At 37.0% G+C, this 19,445-nt stretch overlaps 1 protein-coding gene across 1 annotated transcript; it reads right to left on the reverse strand.

Annotated features, from left to right (window-relative positions):
• Positions 1-5,870: 5,870 nt before the first annotated feature.
• On the reverse strand, positions 5,871-14,315 carry LOC122107065 (N-acetyllactosaminide alpha-1,3-galactosyltransferase-like 1). The gene is made up of 5 exons (XM_042678652.1): positions 14,242-14,315; positions 12,989-13,024; positions 9,502-9,549; positions 6,914-7,051; positions 5,871-6,537 (listed from the first exon to the last, which is right to left on the reverse strand). The coding sequence occupies exons 1-5, from the start codon at positions 14,313-14,315 to the stop codon at positions 5,871-5,873; spliced, it is 963 nt and encodes a 320-aa protein (XP_042534586.1).
• Positions 14,316-19,445: the final 5,130 nt, after the last annotated feature.

Raw genomic sequence — 19,445 nt, forward strand, 5'->3', positions numbered from 1 at the left:
TCAGGCTCCACAACCGGACCCCCCAAAAAAAAAAAATATATATATATATATATTGATATAATGACAGGATATGACTAGCTGTTTTATTTTTCTATGAGGCTGTACTTGAAATAGCACATTTTGTTTGTTAGATAGGAACTTTTTTTACAATTTCTATTATGCCAGGAAGGTTATATGCCAGCAGTGGGTAGAGTTCAGTGAATCAGTCTTTTCTTCCTACCTGCCTTCCTTCATTCCTTCCTTCCAGCTACATAGCAGTCTTTGCTCTAAGGGAAACTTTACTTCCCAATTTAGGTAGTTCTGATGAGTAGAAGCTACTCATATAAAGTGAGTACCACAAAAGCAAGGACCCATAGACCCTAGGAGAAACAGTTTTTAAATATGAATAGGAAGCAGCACTTTGGGCAAAGAAGTTTAGAAAAGGTGAGAGACAAAACTGGAAAGATTGGATAGAGATATACTTATGAGATTTATGTACCATACTAAAATGTAGATAGTGTCCTGTGGGCTGAGCAAAGGTAGTAAAGGTTTACTACAATGTCATGGTACAATCCAGTTGGTTTGAAAAATATTCCATAACAATGAGAACAGAAGATTGGAGATGGGAGATGTAATTATTATTTGAGATTATTTATTAAAGCTAACATAAAATAATGAAGACTGAACAAAGACTGCAAGTATAGAGGTGAAAATATACATAAGAGATGAAATTAAGATGTAGTAAGTGATTATACACGGATTAAGAAGAGAAGACAGGCTAGGTGCTGGTGGCTCACACCTGTAATCCTGGCTACTCAGGGGCCAAAGCTATCTGGGCCAGGAAAGTCTGTGAGACTCTTATCTCCAATTAACCACTAAAGAACAGGAAGTGGTGTTGTGGCTCAATTGGTAGAGCCTTTTAGCTCAAGGACAGCACCTGATCCCAGAGTTCAAACCCCACAACCAACAAAAAAAAAAAAAAGAAAAGGAAAAAAAAGAGAGGACAAAACATACATACATAGTACATACATACATGCATACATATATATATATATATAATGTTTTTTAGGGTACTATGCTGGTTTTGGTTTGAATGAGGTTCAGGTAGATCTGGACCTGCTGGGCCTGATGAAGAGTCACCAAATGTTTTGGTTCACACCAAAGAGATTTCCTGAAATTTGAGATTCTTAGCACCAAAGATGAAACAAGATTGTCTCTCTATCCTAATATGACTGATGGGCAGGTTAATGGCAGGAGTTTATTGCCGTAAGCACTGAGAAACCTAGAGATAATTATGACCCAATAAGATAGGGTTTAGTGATACAAGGAAATAGTAGGATTTGTGTGTGTGTGTGTGTGTGTGTGTGTGTGAAGGGGATTGGGGTTTGAATTCAAGGTCTCATACTTGCTAAGCAAATGCTCTACCATTAAGCCATGCTCCCCAGCCCTTTTTTATTTAGGTTTTTGTTGTTGTTTCTTAAAGAGTCTTGCACTTTTGCTCAGCTGGCCTTGGACTGTAATTCTTCTATCTTTACCTTTTGAGTAGGAAATGATAGTTCTTAATGTTGCATGGTACTGTCATTCAGATCCTCCTCCCCTCCCACCATGGATCCAGTCTGAGGTTCCAGGAGATTAGAGAAGTAAAATACAAAAGAATATTGACATTAGCAGGCTTTCTTTGAAGCAATTCTTAAGAAACAATGTGATTACTTTTTATTATGTTGTACCATCTAGTGTAATTTTTCTTCCTTCCTTCCTTCCTTCCTTCCTTCCTTCCTTCCTTCCTTCCTTCCTTCCTTCCTTCCTTCCTTCCTTTCCTTCCTTCCTTCCTTCCGTTCCTTCCTTCCTTCCTACCCTCCCTCCCTCTCTCTTTCTCTCTCCCTTTCTCTTTCTCTCTCTCTCTCCTTTTTTTATTTTTATTTTTTAATTGTGAAAATACTGTACAGAGGGGTTACAATTACATGGGCAAGATAATGAGTACATTTCTTATCAAGCATTGTAGCCTCCTCCTTTGTTTCCCCTTCCCATCCTCCCCCCCCACCCCCCCATCCAATCCTCCCTGCTACCCCCCCCCCCACCAAAGTTGTAAAGTTCATTTTTTGACATAATGATTTGTACATTGTTGCAATGGGTCCACTTGTATCCCTATTTAAACTATTTGTTTTTCCCCTTCCCTTCCACAAATTATACTGACATCAAATACAGTGAAAGCAGGGGTTATATCTCTCTCTCCTTCTTTCTCTCCTCCTTTCTCTCTTTCTTTCTCTTTCTTTCTTTCTTGTTGGTTGTGGAACCTGAACTCTGGGCCTGGGTGCTGTCCCTCAGCTCTTCAGCTCAAGGCTAGCACTCTACCACTTGAGCTACAGTGCCACTTTGGCTTTTTCTGCTTATGTGGTGCTGAGGAATTGAACCCAGGGTCTCATGCATGCAAGGCAAGCACTCTAACACTGAGCTACCTTTTATACTTCCCCGGCCCTTTTATACTTTTCTTATGCCATGTTAGGATTAAACAAAGGTAGATGAAGCAAGAATCTGAGGACCATTTCCTAACTTGTCATTCATTTACGCATTCTTTCCTTTTTTTAGTTGTTAAAAAATGAATATGACAGCTTTCTTTTACACTAGTTGCTATCCCATGTTTTAGAACTCTAGCAGGGAATAAAATTTTAAAAACCCTTAAAGTCAATGAAGTATACACTGATGAGGAAAAGGGTACATTTTCCTTTTCCTGTATGTTTTTTCTATGTTTCCAGTACCATTTGCTAAAATTTATCTTTGTTTTCTTTAGGACTCAGCAGTGCCATTATTGTCATATATGATATATCCATTTGTATGTGGGTCATTGCATATGTTACGTTGATTTGCCAGCTTCTATGCTAATATGTTATTGTATTATCTTACCTTATGATCAGTCAATGTTTTGTAGAATAAGAACTCTTACCTTAGCTGAGCACTAGTAGTTAACTCCTATAATCTTAGCTCTTCAGGACTCTATGATCTAAAAAATGTTGTTCAAAGCCAGCCCAGGCAGACAAATCTGAGACTCTTATTTCCAATTAATTAGAAAAAAGCAAGGAGTGAAAGTATTTAAACACTAGTCCTGAGCAAAAAAAGCTAAGTAAGAGCTCCAGGTCGTGAATTCAAGCCCTAGAATTAGCATAGTTGTACACATGAGTCCCAGGGTGGGCATAAAATGTGCATAAAGATTAAAAACAATCTGTAAATATATATCTATACATTTAAACACTTCCTGTAAATTTTAACTGGGATAAAACTAAATCAGTCAATCATTTTGAATGAATTGACATTTCTATGTTTTTGAGTCTTCCAATTAACCATTTAGTCTAGTTTTCTTTAATACCTTTAAATAGACATTGAGGTTTTACAAATGTTTGTAGATTCATTAGTAGATACTTGATTTTTTACTATTGTATGGTAAAATGTCATCTTTAAAAATATTTGCCAATGATTTTTTGATAGTAGTTTAGAAATGCAGTTGATTTTTGTTATCAGAAAGTATGCACAAATCTATACATTGATCTTTTTGTTGGGTGAGAGAAGAGTTCAGGCAAGATGTATCATATAGTGAAAGTGATAGATAATTTGTTCGGAAAGCAATATGGCAGAGACAGAAGATTTTTTGTTTGTTTGTTTGGAAGGCTCTTTAGTACAAGAGTCTGATAATTATATTGTTGAATTGGATCCTCACTCTCGGGGGGGGTGGGGGGGGGAGGGTGAAGCACAGATGGCAACAGGGTACAAAAGAGAATTTACACTATTCCAGGCGTCTAACGAAGGATGACAGTTTTGGGCAACTCATTTGACAATTTTGCAATTCACAAAAGATTTTTTTGAAAGGAAATATACAGGCACAGAAAGCACATACACCCCCTATAATACTTTTTGTCTAACAAAATAAAAACAACAGAAGTGCCTTGCTTTTGCTTCTCTCTTGCTTTGCTTGTCTCTGAGATGGCTCTATTTTGTTCATATATGCAAATTAGGACTAACATATGTTCCAGATCTGTCCAGCACTGAAAATTTACTTCCTCCTCAGAAACTGACATTTGTAAAAAAAAAAAAAAAAGAAAGAAACTGACATTTGTACAGAGCATTGTTCTGCATTTTGATACTATACCATAAAATATTTGGTAAGGAATCTTAAGGGGGAAAAAAAAGAAAAAACATGGAAAGACAATTTACAAATAGAGCATTAGCTTTCTCTAGGCTATCAAATAAGCTGAAAGTGCTGCTAAGCATATTGAACATTAATTTTTATGTGGCCTAGTATGCACTTTTAACTGCTCATAATTGTTCAACTTTCTGATATTGTGGATGAGGTTTCTAATATGAAATGTTCATAGGGCTGGGAGGGTGGCTCAGTGGTAGAGCACTTGCCTTGCATGCATGAGGGCCTGGGTTCAATTCCTCAACACCCCATAAGCAAAAAGAAAAAAAAAGCCAGAAGTGGCACTGTGGCTCAAGTGGTAGAGCGCTAGCCTTGAGCTGAAGAGCTGAGGGACAACGCCCAGGCCCAGAGTTCAGGCCCCATGACGGGACCCCCCTCCCCAAAAAAAAAGATCTGCCTGCCATCGTCATCATCATTATTCCTTAAAAGTTTAGAGATAATTGCCAGTAATAGCATTTAAAGAGTACTTATTAAATCTCAGATTTTTCTCCCATAAAAGTAAGTAAAAACAATTGGCTTTGACTTTAGAAGCTTTGGTTTGTATAACTATGCTATAATGCCTCGTTAAATTTGTGAAATGACGACATAATTGAGAGGATTACACATTCTTACATGAGTGATTTCTCTCCTTTCTGAATCACGACAACATTTTAGCTATGTCTTTTCTCTGGTTAATCTGGGGACTTTAAAATTTGCCAGGTAAATATTTATACATGGTTTTCTCTTCCTTGATAGTCCTTGAGGAAAAATAGTCAGAGAACCCTTTTTCTTTCTTTCTTTTTTTTTTGGTGGTCATAGGGCTTGAACTCTGGGCCTGGGCGCTGTTCCTCAGCTCTTCAGCTCAAGGCGAGCACTCTACCACCTGAGCCACAGCACCACTGAGGAAAAATAGTGTTGTAACACTTCCCTACCTGGGATTGTACCCAGAAGAGCCTAGAGCGCCTCCAAGAGTTCAATAAATATTTGTTTGAAAAATATGAATCCTATGTACCATTTAAAAATATGAACTTCACACCTCTCTTTGTGACCATAAAAAATGCATAGTTGGTAGAATGTCTTAATTCATCTAAGTTCAATCACATACGAGATGGATTAAATATTGAATGAGATTAATCACAAGCTATATATATCCCAACGCTATAAATCGTGGTAAATATCTAACGAACAAGTTGCTGAATATTATTTTCTTTACACATATCCCTTTCACATGATATATGTGTACTAATATTACATGTATATATATATATGTGTGTGTGTGTGCACATGTGTTTCCTGAACTGTGTGTGCACATATTTTTCATAAAAATCATTTTTATGAAGTACTGCCACATTATTTAAAATACACATGACATTACATTATACAAGTAATGACATCACATTAAACTATTATCCATTTAGTTATTTATTAAAGTTTTAGCAAGGATTTGTTTTAATATAACAGGATTAAAGTTAGAAGGAATAAAAAAAATAAGAGAAACAGCTCCTGCTTCCCATGCAAGAAATGGAAGTTAAAGACGTCTCATTCATTCATTATTTTATTCAAACTAGGTAAGATTAAATGGTCCCAAATTACAATAAAAACAATTTATTTTAGAAGATTATACATTTTTGAAAGTTTCTAAAAACTGAAAAGTTTCCCAAATTTTGCATTCAAGAAAATATTGTAATTTACTTGTTAGTCCATAAGCCTAATGGTATAATCATCAAATTATTTCTGACTGCCATGCTATATTAACATGTTTAATTTGTGGAGGAGTTTTAAATTTAGGGTCCCAATTATATTCTGGTGATAACAGCTTAGTGGGTTTGTTGACAAAAAAATATTTGTTTAGATGGCTTTCATACAGGCTGTTAATTTTTCTTCTGGTGTCACTTTTAATTCCTTTTATACACTGTGTAAAGAAGACTAAAATTTCCTGGGGTGTGCCACCAAAAATGGCTTTATGGTAATAGAAATCTCCCTGTTCAAAGGGGATGAAAGCTGCTGATTTATGTCTTCTCTCATAAGGAAATTCATTAATAGTTTTAAAATACCACCATGCATGGAGTTGAGCTACAGACTTTCCCAGGGCTTCTACCCCGAAATCATTCTTGAAGATCTGGTTTACAGCCATAATGAAGAGAAAATCAACTTCATACTGAATTTTGTCCACGAGGTGTGTGTTGAAGTTCTTCATGGTTCTGATACTAATGTCTTGATCTATGCTTTCATTGACTAGAGGAAATAGCTTGAATGTTCGAAGAAGACTCATCTCTATGTAAGGAAGCTTGGTTTTGCCATCAAAAAAGATGTAAAAGATAACATTAAATCCAACCATAAAGTGCTTATCAGCAGATTGTAGAAACTTTTTCATGTAGTGATCTACAAATCTGAAATATGAAAAAACAGAAAAAATACTTTGATGAAATTAATCAGTAGAGAATATGTCATTAACATGCCGATTAACATACATGTTAATGATAGTAAAGAAGGTGAGGGCAGAAAATCTGGCTCTATAAATAACTATTTTGGTTAGTATAGGAGAAGATCGTATGTTTGAGGACCTGAGAAGTGCCATAGCATTTGTTGTGAAGCAAGAAAGCTAAATGTAAAAGTAGTGTTCAGGACTGAGCTAAGGCAGAAGAAAATAACCACTCCATGATAGCCAGAACTCATTACTAGGGTTAATTGTGAATTATTCTTTTGACATAAAAAGTCCATAAATTCTCACTAAAATAAAAAAAGACAAATATTAGGAGCACCTACTGTTCCGGAGCAAATACAACCAAGCCTATTGTAATATTCAGCTTCTTGTAATAGTTTTCTAGGACTTGTCTATTGTAAGTTCCTTCCCATATGACTGGAGCAAACCAGTCAGTTCTTGTTATAACATCAGGACGCATTCTATTGAGCAAAGAAGAAACAAATTGAGCAGGTATTTTATTATGGCAGTAGAAATTATGCAAGTGATATAATGATTATAGAGAACTTACTATGTGTCGGGTTCAGTGTTGGTTTACATAACTCATTTAATCCTTGCAGTGACTTATAAGGAAAGCCTTACTATTATCTTGCTTCTCATATAAAGAAGCAAAGAGACAGATTGATGATTATCTAATTCGGTATACCCAAAGTCCATCAAAAACATAAATATAGCCAAGAAACAGTGGGTCATGCCTATAATCCTGCCTACTTGGGAGGTTGAGAACTGGAGGATTGTGGTTTGACATCAAGCTTGGACAGAAAAGTTCTTATGACCCTTCCCAACCTGTAGTTGGGTATACTGGGTGTATGCTTGTCATTCTAAACTATGTAGAAAACAGAACAGAGGACTGGTTTGAAGCCAGTTCAAGCAGAAAAATCTACAAGACTGCGTTCAATGGAAAGAAGCTGGGTGTGGTGTCAAATGCCTGTTATTCCAGCTATGGAAGCCTAAAATAGGCAGATGATAGTCCAAACACATGCCTGGGCAGGAAGCAAGTTATCTTAAAAATAACAGTGCAGGAAGTAGCGCTGTGGCTCAAGTGGTAGAGTGCTAGCCTTGAGCTGAAGAGCTGAGGGACAGCACCCAGGCCCAGAGTTCAAGCCCCACGACCAACAAAACAAAACAAAACAAAACACCCAAAAATCAGTGCACAAAAAAGCTGAAGGTGGGCTGGGAAGGTGGCTCAGTGGTAGAGCGCTTGCCTTGCATGCATGAGGCCCTGGGTTTGATTCCTCAGCACCACATAAGCAAAAAGAAAAAAGCCGGAAGTGGCGCTGTGGCTCAAGTGGTAGAGTGCTAGCCTTGAGCTGAAGAGCTGAGGGACAGTGCCCAGGCCCAGAGTTCAGGCCCCATGACCGGACTCCCCCGCCCCCCCAAAAAAGCTGAAGGTGTGGCTCACCTGCCTAGCAAATGTGAAATCCTGAATTCAAACCCTAGTACCACCAAACAACCTCCCCACAAATGGGAAATAACATCCAAAGATGATTACATATAAGTGAATAACAAATACAAAATGATGTTCAAACTCAGTTCGGGAAATGAAAAGATAATTGAACTATTTTAATCAATAGTTTTTCCAATTATACATTTTGAAACTACTGGACTAATAATAACAAGTAAGTAAGTAAAATAACAAAATAATAAGATAAAATAAAAAATAACAAAGTATAATATTGCTAACATTTTCCCACAATAAATTAGAAAATAAGTAGTATAAATAAGGGCAAGTTAACAATCTGAATCAAAATTAAAATCCTTTTAAAATGTTCTTTCCCTCTCTCTTTTCCTCCCTCCCTCCCTTCCTCCCTTCCTTCCATCCTTCCCTCCTTCCTCTATTTTTCAGTACTAGAGGTTGAACTCAGAGCTTTATGATTACTACGAGGTGCTCTATACCTCTTTACTTGTCACAGTTTTTCCTTTGTATCTTCCATTTTATGCACAGGTGGACTTAGACCATAATCATTCTACTTATGCCTCCCACATAGGTGGATTGGTCGGCCTGTGCTACCATACCTGGCTAACTGATTAAGATGGAAATTTCACTGTGTGCTCAGGCTGGCCTCCAACTGTCATCTTCCCTATCCCTGCCTCTCAAGAAGCCAGGATTACAAGTATGAGCCATCATACTTTTTTAACTGATGACTCCATCCTAGGAATTTATCCTATAAATAATTCTGCACACTTATGTAAAAACTACATACAGAGATATTTGTTGTAGAACTGCTTATAATAGTCCCCAATTGTAAATGAAAAAAAATAAAACCAATTAAGAAATAAATAAAGATATAAAGCATAACACGGCATATATAACACTGAAAATAACAAACCTCCCCTGAATGTCACTGTTAACTGAGGATATTAAGGCTATATGCATGTATGAAGTGTCACAGTGAAACTCATGTATTTGTATGATCAATATATTCATTATAACAATTTTTTTAAAAATCAGGAGTCAATGGCATCTTCAAGTTATTGCTAGTGACATTTTTTCTGATTAATGTTGCCAAGAATATGAAATAAGATAAGAGTGTGACATATTTCATATTGGAAGTCTTAACTAAGTTTTAATGAGCAGACTCTAAGTCTATAATGTGGCTCATGGTAGAGTGCTTGCCTAGCATGCATGAAGCCCTGGGTTCAATTCCTCAGTACCATATAAACAGAAAAAGCTGGAAGTGGTGCTGTGTCTCAAGTGGTAGAGTGCTAGCCTTGAGCTGAAGAGCTCAGGGACAGACCCAGCCCCAGAGTTCAAATGCCATGACTGGGAAAAAAAACAAACACCTTAACAGTAAAAACTATTGGTCCTAGAAAAAAATAATCTTCTTCAAATAGAGTTGTATTACTCGTGAACAGAATTTTTTGTTCTTACTTAGAATTAAACCAGGCTGAGAGCTGGGGTTCTTCCACTTGATCATTCCTAGGTCCAAAGAGAAAAATCACATTAAGAGCAATCCACTCACTCAAATAAATATCTGTTGAACTTCTATAGTACCGCAGGGACAGTTAAGAGCTGTTTTTATGACTATGAACAAGAAGCTTATAGAATAGCAGGAAAAACAATTAAAAGAGATAATTACAGTATGGAGTGAAAGTGCTACACAGAATAGAGTTCTGCGGGAACACATAAATGAGTTACCCAACAGAAATCTGAGGTTCAGGGAAACCCCTTAGAGAAGAAATATTTAAATTGGATTTGAGAGGATAAAGACTACTCCAGAAAGGACAATATGATAAAGAGGTCATGCCCAAAGGCCAGAAGATAGAGAAGAATTGGTGATGGTGGGGCAGATATAATTTTAAAGTAACAGATCATACAGAAAGATCTGTATTCACTGGGCTGGGAAGGTAGCTCAGTGGTCGAGTGCTTGCCTTGCGTGCATGAGTACCACATAAGCAGAAAATGCCAGTGTGCTGTGACTCAAGAGGTAGAGCGCTCGTCTTGAGCTGAAGAGCTGAGGGATGGTGCCCAGGCCCTGAGTTCAGGCCTCACAACTAAATAAAAAAATTTTAGACAATGTGAAGATTTCATTAACTTCTACCAGTCATCAGTGGCTTGCTATGTGATAGGTACTCAGTTACGCATTGAATTAATAAGTTGGGAATAAAGGTCCATGTATCTTTGATTTTCATTTTAAGATAGAATCTACCTAGGATTTTTTTTCTTTTCTTTCTCTTTTTTTCAATTTCTTCGTCTTTTTTAATTGTAAAGGTGATGTACAGAGGGTTTCTTTCTTCCTTTCTTTCTTTTTCTTCCTTTCTTTTCTTTCTGTCCTTTTTTTCTCTTTCTCTTCTCCTCTTCCTCTTTCCCTTTCTCCCTTCCTCCTTCCCTTCCTTTCTTCTCTCCTTTATCTCTTTCCTTTCTTTCTTTCCCTTATTTCTTCCTTCCTTCCTTCCTTCTCTCTCTCTCTCTTGTTTTCTTTCTTTTCATAAAAACCTCATTATGTCATCTAGACAGGACTCCAATTTGTGATCATCTTGTCTCAGGTTTCTGAATGCTGGGATTAATAGGTGTGTGCCACCCTCCACAGCCTACCAGAAGTTTTGCTGTACATTCTGGTAACAATATTATTAGTCAATTTTCCTTTTATAAACCTGGAATGTTTTGCAAAGTAAGAATGACTTTACCTGGGCACCAGTGGCTCATGATCTAAGGATCACAGTTCAAAGCCAGGCTGGGCAGGAAAGTCTGTGAGACACTTATCTCCAATTAACTACCAAAGAGCTGGAAGTGAAGCTGTGGGTTCAAGTGATAGAGTACTAGCTTTGAGGAGAAAAGCTCAGGGAGAGCACCCAGACCTTGAGTGCAAGCTCTAGGACCAGCAAAACAACAACAAAAAAGAATACCTTTAAACAAACTTGCATTTCTGGAAAGATGAGATAGCCCTAGTTTTTCTTATTCTTCATTCCTTTATGATGTACTCTGATGAGTATAGTCAAAAATCCCGACATTTAGCCAGGCGCTGGTGGCTCATGCCTGTAATCCTAGCTACTCAGGAGGCTGAGATCTGAGTATCGCGGTTCAAAGCCAGCCCGGGCAAGAGAGACCGTGAGACTCCTATCTCCAATAAACCACCAGAAAACCAGAAGTGGCGCTGTAGCTCAAGTGGTAGAGCGCTTGCCTTGAGCTGAAGAGCTGAGGGACAGCGCCCAGGCCCAGAGTTCAAGCCCCATGACTGACAAAAAAAAAAAAAAATCCCGACATTGTATATAAAGCAATGTTCTGAATGGTTGAGAGAAGACAAATTGGTTAGAAGCTCCAGGACTTAAGAGATTGATATAGCACTGGATTCACATAACCCAAAATGATTACTGGAAAAGCCAGGAACCAGAAATGCTGATTAACACAGACACTGAAAGAGCCTCAAGAAAAAGCTACTCTTTGCAGTTAAAGGCAGGAAAGGGGCAACACAGCAAAACAGAAGACTTTTAGACCCTAACCATACCACTGCAGCCTAATACTACAAAAAAACTGGCCTTCACTCTACTCATCTAGAGGAAGGCAGAACTTTAATCAGTACTCAGCAATTCAGGCCAATTTTCTGTGGCAACACAGAAGTCAATTCTGACTTTTCATCTCCACTCTTCAGTAACAAAGTAACCAAGTATCCGCCCCCCTACTCCATTCCTGATTTTGATGGAGTTAGAATAGAGACCTCATGTTTCACCATTAACTGACAGTGATGAGATGACACCAGCCCCCTTTTTTTTGTGGCAGTGTCAGAGAGTACTGAGAAAACACAGGACTTAAACAAAATCTAGAATGGCACAACCTCACACCCCAAATGTGCAGGAGGATCTCAATGTAGATGTAGAAAGGTAAATTATGCACATGTTCTTACAACGTGTATTAGAATGATCTCACTTTACTAGTACTTTAAAGAAATCATTGTAAAAAAATTTTTTCAGTGAGCAACTATAAACACACTTGGAACATATGAAACAAATAGAAAACCTTAGCAAAGAAACAAAAAAAAAAAACTGACCAAAGTTTTAGAAGATACGAAGTAGTAGCAAATACAAATTTTAGAAGATAAAATTTGAAAGAATAACTCTGTGAAAAGACTCAACAGCAAAATGGAGAGGACAGAGGAAAGATCAATGAAACTGGAAATAGGATAGTAGAAATCATTTTGAAAAAAGAGAAAACAAATGGTCAAAGCCAGCTTCAAGGACAAGTGAGACTATTTTAAAAAGAACATTCATTCTCAAGAGAAGAATACAACTGAAAAAATACTTAGTTTTTATTTTTATTTTTGGCCGTTCTGCAGATTTGGCTCAGGGCCTTAACACTTTCTAGGCCAGGACTCAACTGAGGGTAAAAGATCTTGACTTAATGTCAGTTTCCTGATTTTGATTATCATTATTATAATCATGTAAGATTATTGGAGACAAAATAGGCAAAAGTTGGTTAAAAAGGATGCATGATCTCTTTTCAGCTTCCTCTGATCTATAATTTTATTTTGAAATAACATGAAAAAAATAATAAGTTCATTCTTTTCTATTTTCAGAAGTGTCTTCACCAAAGATATTTCATTATGAGATTCCCCAGGAAAGCACTGGGGAATTAGAACTTCCTGTGCCTACCTTCACTTAAAAAATGACAAATGCTGATATTGTAAAAAAAAAAAAATTATTCTTTTGAGGGTTACTTTCACTAATCTTGAGATCCTACACACGATGAGTAAGTTGGCTACTGGGCGCTATTAAAATCAAAAGAAAAATATTATCTTATACAGGAATACTTAAATTATAGCAAATTCCGGAACAATGTTTTACATCAATACAATGAGAACCCAGTTGGCTCCAGCCAATTTCTCCTAATAGTTTTTTACAGTATTTATAGAACAGACTCTTACCAGCAGGCATACATCTTCCGTAGGTGATTCTTTATACTTTGGATAAATGAAAAAAGTTATTTTAGTTTTAAATTTGGAAAATATGTCTAGAGTTTAAATTCAATTTGTTAACCATATCAAACTATTTTGCCAGGAATAATGCTATAGTTACTGAATATATGACAAAATCCATGCCTGTTACCAGTTTATGGTCTATTACTTTTTCCAAATGAGGTAGACCTTTATTACCTTCAAAAATATGACTTCAATACTATTATAATTAATATACAATACCCCTGAAGGACAAAAACCATACAGACTATATTAAAGCAATAAGGTTAATTTGAAAAGATATTAGCTCCCACAATATAGCTGCTTCTCAACTAACATTCATAACATTGTGTTCCTTACAAAGACCAAGAGAAGCTGGGCATGGTGGCTCACGCCTGTAATTCCAACATGTAAAAGGCTGAGATAGAGATTGAGGCCAGCCTGAGCTTCACGGTGAGAGCTTGTCTCAGAAGAAAGGAAGGAAAGGAAGAAAGGAAAGAAGCAAGCAAGCAAGGAAGGGAAGAAGGGAGGAAGGGAGGAAGGGAGGGAGGATGGGAAGGAAAAATGACCACAAAAATAAGGCACTAGAGTAGGTAAGAATTTGAATTTTCATTATCTTTAAGTAGTTGTACAAAGGGGTTTCAATTCAGCATAACTATTTTTTAGTACAATGCATCTCAATCAATGCCACCCTTTTCATTGTTCACACACACACACACACACACATTGAATCTTTAGTGTGAGGAAATTTTATCAGGTATAACAAATTTTTATTCCAGCCATATCTGCCTAGCAGGTGCTTTCATTCTTATTCACACTAGATCAAATTTTGATGTAAGTTAAAATTTTATCTTAAATAGGCCAAAACTATTCTCTTGTTTTATTTCTTCCTTCACAATATTAAAACAACTGACATCCCTAACATTATAAGATACACTTCATGTTATGTTCATTGACCTCCACCTAAATGTAAAGCTCCAAGAGAAAGGTAACTAAGAGTTATTACTGCTTTCTACTGCCTAGAACAGGGCCTACACTAAGAATACGACAGGTAGATACTTCCTGAATGTTGAAAAGAAAGAATTAATATTTATATTCACCAAAGAAGACATGATTTCTGGTTAATTTAGGAACTATTTTAATTTTTTTTGGATAAAATTCAGCCATTTTGATCAACTCTGCCAATCATTCAAGACAATGATTCATCAGGACTGTATATTTACCTGAAATGATGCTCAGTCAATATCAGCAATAAAGAAAGTAAAATCAACAATCGCATTTTTCTTTTAGAATTCATTTCCTCCTAGAAAAGGAGGAGAAAAAAAGGTAGTTTTTTTAATAGCTGCTTCTTTACCATCTTCTAACAACAAATGAACTTATGTACATTTAGCTATCAGCTTCAGTATCTGATTCTGGATTACTCAGCCTTAGGATGAAGGTTTATTTGAGTTAGGGAAGCCATCTTTCTGTTTGAAGTGACCAAAAATCTCCTTTGGGATACCAACTGACTCTTTTTTGATTAGGTGCTAAGTATCTATCATGTTCTTTTTTCATTCTATAATTATACCAAATTATCAAATTATACACTATTGCATAGAAGATATTTAATAGGACCCTCCTATTTTACTAGAGCTTTTGTGAAAATAAAACTAGGTTATCTATGAAGATGTTAGTAGGTGCTTGGACTTATTCTATCCTAATATTGATATTTTTAAAACAAAGACAATAATACATATAATTTAAGCAAAGATAGCAGAACTAAAAACTTCAAACATATGAGCTTTCTCAAAGGTACATACTTATGACTTAAAAGCTAAAGATATTAAACACTATAGTGAAATATTTGGCTCCAGCCAAAGCTTGGGCATAGGTTGGACATATTCTCTATCTACAAGTACAAACTGGTTTTGGTAAGCATCATTCAAGAGCAAGTATTGCTTTGGGGTTATGCATTGGAGTAAAACAAAGGTTTCCAATACTTAACTTTTGAGCACTCATTTAAGGAGCAAGGTGTTTTAGATCTGTACCTTATTATATAATGGACATTAGCCATTATATTATAATTTAGTTAGAGAGCATGTGAAACATTTCTAGTCCATCAGACCTGAAGACTTAGTATGAAAAAATAAGTTTAAGATACCTAGTAATTTTTCTATATTGAAGACTTGTTGAAATGACATTTTGACATAGTAAGTTACATGAAATAGTTTATAAAATTTTTAAATGTTTCTTTTTGTTGATGTTGTTGGTTGTGGGGCCTGAATTCTGAGCCTGGGCACTGTCTCTCAGCTCTTCAGCTTAAGGCTAGCGCTCTACCACTTGAGCCACAGCATGACCTCCAGCTTTTTTCTTTTTTTTTTTTTTGGGGGGAGGGGGTCCGGTCGTGGGGCCTGAACTCTGGGCCTGAGCGCTGTCCCTCAACTCTTCAGCTCAAGGCTAGCGCTCTACCACTTGAGCCACAGCGCCACTTCCGGCTTTTTTCTTTTTGCTTATGTGGTGCTGAGGAATCGAACCCAGGGCCTCATGCATGCAAGGCAAGCACTCTACCACTGAGCTACCTTCCCAGTCTCTAAATGTTTCTTCTTACTTCTTGGTAATGTTGGTTCCTGTAATATTTAAAGTGAAAAAGTGTGGCTCAAATTTCTTGCTGGAAAGTTCTCCTGTAGATAATGTCATCCTGTGAGTCAGTGTGGTACAATTTAACTGTCCCAGCAATGTGCATGAGCACCTTTTAAGTTCAGATAATTTGTAATACTGCATGAATGAGATAAGACTGATCCATTTAACCAGATTATTTTCTGGCAATATGCTTTCAATGACATTATTCTTAAAAGTCAGTAATATAAAAATAAGTTGAAATGTCACCTTTTTTTTTTTTTTTTTGTCAGTCATGCGGCTTGAACTCTGGGCCTGGTGCTGTCCCTCAACTCTTCAGCACAAGGCTAGTGCTCTACCACTTGAGCCACAGCATCACTTCTGGTTTTCTGTGATTTATTGGAGATGAAATCTTACAGACTTTTTGCCCAGGCTGGCTTTGAACCACAATCCTCAGATCTCAGCCTCCTGAGTATCGAGGGTTACAGGCATGAGCCACTAGTGCCTGGCATTCACCAAATATTTTATATGATGAACTTTTAGGTAAAAAATTTGAATCCCTACTTAGGATTTTTGCTAACATCATCTAAACTTTATGTAGTACCTTTGTAAGAGTAACTTTACCTTGTTTTGGTGATTCAGTAGAGTGCTAGAACATATGACTTCCCAGCATTATATTTGTAAGTCTGCAAACAACAAACAAGGTCAAATGAAATATTTTGTACTATCTTGCTGTCATGTGAATATTCTATTTCTGGTGATGTCACCAGACTCTTTTGATGATGAAAACCAGTGTCATAATGATGCAGTGATGCCAAGTTCTCATGGCTACCAAACAGTAGAACTTCATCCTGTTTGAAAAATTAAAGGATTTAAACATTTTAGTTTCCTTTCTTACACTTTTTTTTTTTTTTGGCTCCCGTTGTGGGCCTGAACTCTGGGCCTGGATGCTGTCCCTCAGCAGTTCAGGTCAAGGCTAGTGCTCTACCACTTGAGCCACAGCACCACTTCTGGCTTTTTTTTTTCTGCTTATGTGGTGCTGAGGAATTGAACCCAGGGCCTCATGCATGCAAGGCAAGCACTCTACTACTGAGCCACCTTCCCAGCCCTACTTTTATTTATAACTTATCTTTACTTAAAATAAATTTTGAATGATATGTGTACATTTGCATGTGTATTATGACAGAGAAAAATTAACCACTTTTTTTCAACCTCTTTAGACATTGCTTAATTATCCTAGACAGAGATAAATAAGCCCTTAGAATGTTTTTAAAACATGTACTTTTATGATAATAAAAATAACATGTTTTCATGTTATCAAACTTGTCAAATGCATAAAAGCACAAGAAAAAAATAAGCAAATATGCAATATCTAAAGGTAACTACTCTTACTTTGAAATTATATGTACCTTGGGGCTGGGAAGGTGGCTCAGTGGTAGAGCACTTGCCTTGCATGCATGAGGCCCTGGGTTCAATTCCTCAGCACCCCATAAGCAAAAAGAAAAAAGCCAGAAGTGGTGCTGTGGCTCAAGTGGTAGAGTGCTAGCCTTGAGCTAAAGAGCTGAGGGACAGCGCCCAGGCCCAGAGTTCAGGCCCCACAACCGGACCCAAAAGAAAAGAAAAAAAGAAATTATATGTACCTTTGTTTTCCCCTCCCCTCTAAAATGAATTGTTTTTTATTTAAAAGGTATGTGCATTAATGCGTGTGCACATGTAGAAAAATTTTAACAGAAAATAAGGTGACTTGATACACATTGAGGCTTATTCTCCAGCCTGATTCTTCTAGTTACTCCATTTCCAATAGCTACTGTTAACTGTTTCCTGGGCTTGATCTTCAATTTTTCTGAGCTGATACGTGCACACGCGCACGTGTGTGTGTGTGTGTGTGTGTGTGTGTGTGTATGTGTGTGTGTGAGAGACATGCTCTTAGTAATTCTACTTTCTTTCTTACCAATATATTTTGAAGACAATTCCATTATAATTCATCTTTTTCCCTGGTAAATTGTATTTTATTACAAAATATGTCATACTTTAAGTAGTTTTCTATTACTAGACATTTTGGTTGTTAAAAAAGAAAACATGGAGCTGGTTATAGTGGCTCACACCTGTAATCCTGGCTAGCTACTCAGGAGGCTGAGATCTGAGGATTGTGGTTCAAAGACAGCCCTGGCAGGAAAATAAGAGAGGCTCTTATCTCCAATAAACTACCCAGAAAAAGCTGGAAGTTGTGCTGTGGCTCAAGTGGTAGAGTGCTAGCTTTATCACAAAGAGGCTCAGGGACAGCACCCAGGCCTTTTGTTCAAGCCCCAGGACTGGCCAAAAAAAAAAAGATGAATCAAAGATTTGAGGAACAACTACAACAAAAAAAGTTAAACAACACAAACACACACAAAAGGCAAATAAGTGTAATTACTGCATGGTATTCATGAGGATTGTGTTCAGGACCCTCCATTTTATATAAGCAACTTTAGTATCCACATGATTTGATGATTTGACATACGTTGCATCTGGGACACCATTTTTAGTTCAAGTATAGCTTCCCAGTGTTTTTGGGGGGAGGGGGTTGTTTTTGGCCATGGGGCTTGAACTTTGGGCTTGAGCACTGTTCCTCAGCTCTTCAGCTCAAGGTGAGCACTCTACCACTTGAGCCACAGTGCCACTTCCAGTTTTCTAGTCATTTATTGAAGATAAGAGTCTCATCGACTTTTCTGCCTGGGTTGGCTTTGAACCATGATCCTCAGATCTCAGCCTCCTGAGTAGCTAGGATTACAGGCGTGAGCCACCAGCGCCTGGCAGCTTCCCAATATTGAATTTGCAAATCAATGTCCAGATATGAAACACCTTTATAAATACAAATGAGAATAATAAAAATTAACAAATTTAGGAAAAAGAAGCTTTGCTTTTCATAAATAAAAACCGTTTACACTGAGCAATTCACTTAAAAATTATTTTGGCTACCCCAAATTGAATCCCTTTCATGGAAGGGGAGCTCTAAATTTGAGAAGGAGCAATATTCTTCTGTATGGTAGTTGAAATTGTCAACAATTTTTTTTCTTCCTCGGCTAAAAACTGGTGTATGACAAACTACCTGGCAAGCTAATAAAATCCTCCTTCTTGGATCTCTGAACCAGCCATAAGGGGGTTCAGTTAAAGTTTTCATAGTGATTCAAGGATTAACATTGTGGCAGATGTTTCCAGAGGTGTAGATGGAGTCAGTAATTAGCAACTGAGTGTAGGGGAAATGGGGTCAAAACCCACATCCAAACAGATTATTCTTCTTGCAAGATCTTGTCTGTGTCTTTCCTCAGTTCTTTTCTGTGACTTTTTTTGTTAGGTACTTTGAGTACTAGATATTACTAAATTACTATATTATTACTATATTTCTATATTACTGTAGTATATTTTCTAGGCTAGATATTACTAATATTAACCAGTATTTCTTCCTAGAAAATGGTATAGTCCATTTTCTAGTTCTCTTGCACTTATGTAGGGGCATATGGTAAATTCAGATTGAGTCAAGGCTTTTAGCCTTTTCTTGTCCTTCTATCCTGGAAGATGGTTCTATTTCACTCCCTAACAGTTCCAAGTTCCTTAGCAAACCCATCACTGATTGATTGTTCGATCAATTGATCACATTGATTGATACAGTTGCTAATATTAGAGTATGGTCCAGTGTCAGCTTTTGCTGCATAACAAACCACTCAAAAGCTTAAAGGGTTGAAGTAATGCTTTATTTTTGTTCATGACTCTAGGGTTCATTTGTGTTGATCTGCTCCAGGCTAATTTAGTCTTAGATGGACAGCAATAATAAACCTGGTGCATTGATTGGGAG

The sequence above is a fragment of the Dipodomys spectabilis genome, unplaced genomic scaffold, assembly GCF_019054845.1.
Source record: "Dipodomys spectabilis isolate Male_0828 unplaced genomic scaffold, ASM1905484v1 ptg000046l, whole genome shotgun sequence".
Classification (NCBI taxonomy): Eukaryota; Metazoa; Chordata; class Mammalia; order Rodentia; family Heteromyidae; genus Dipodomys; species Dipodomys spectabilis.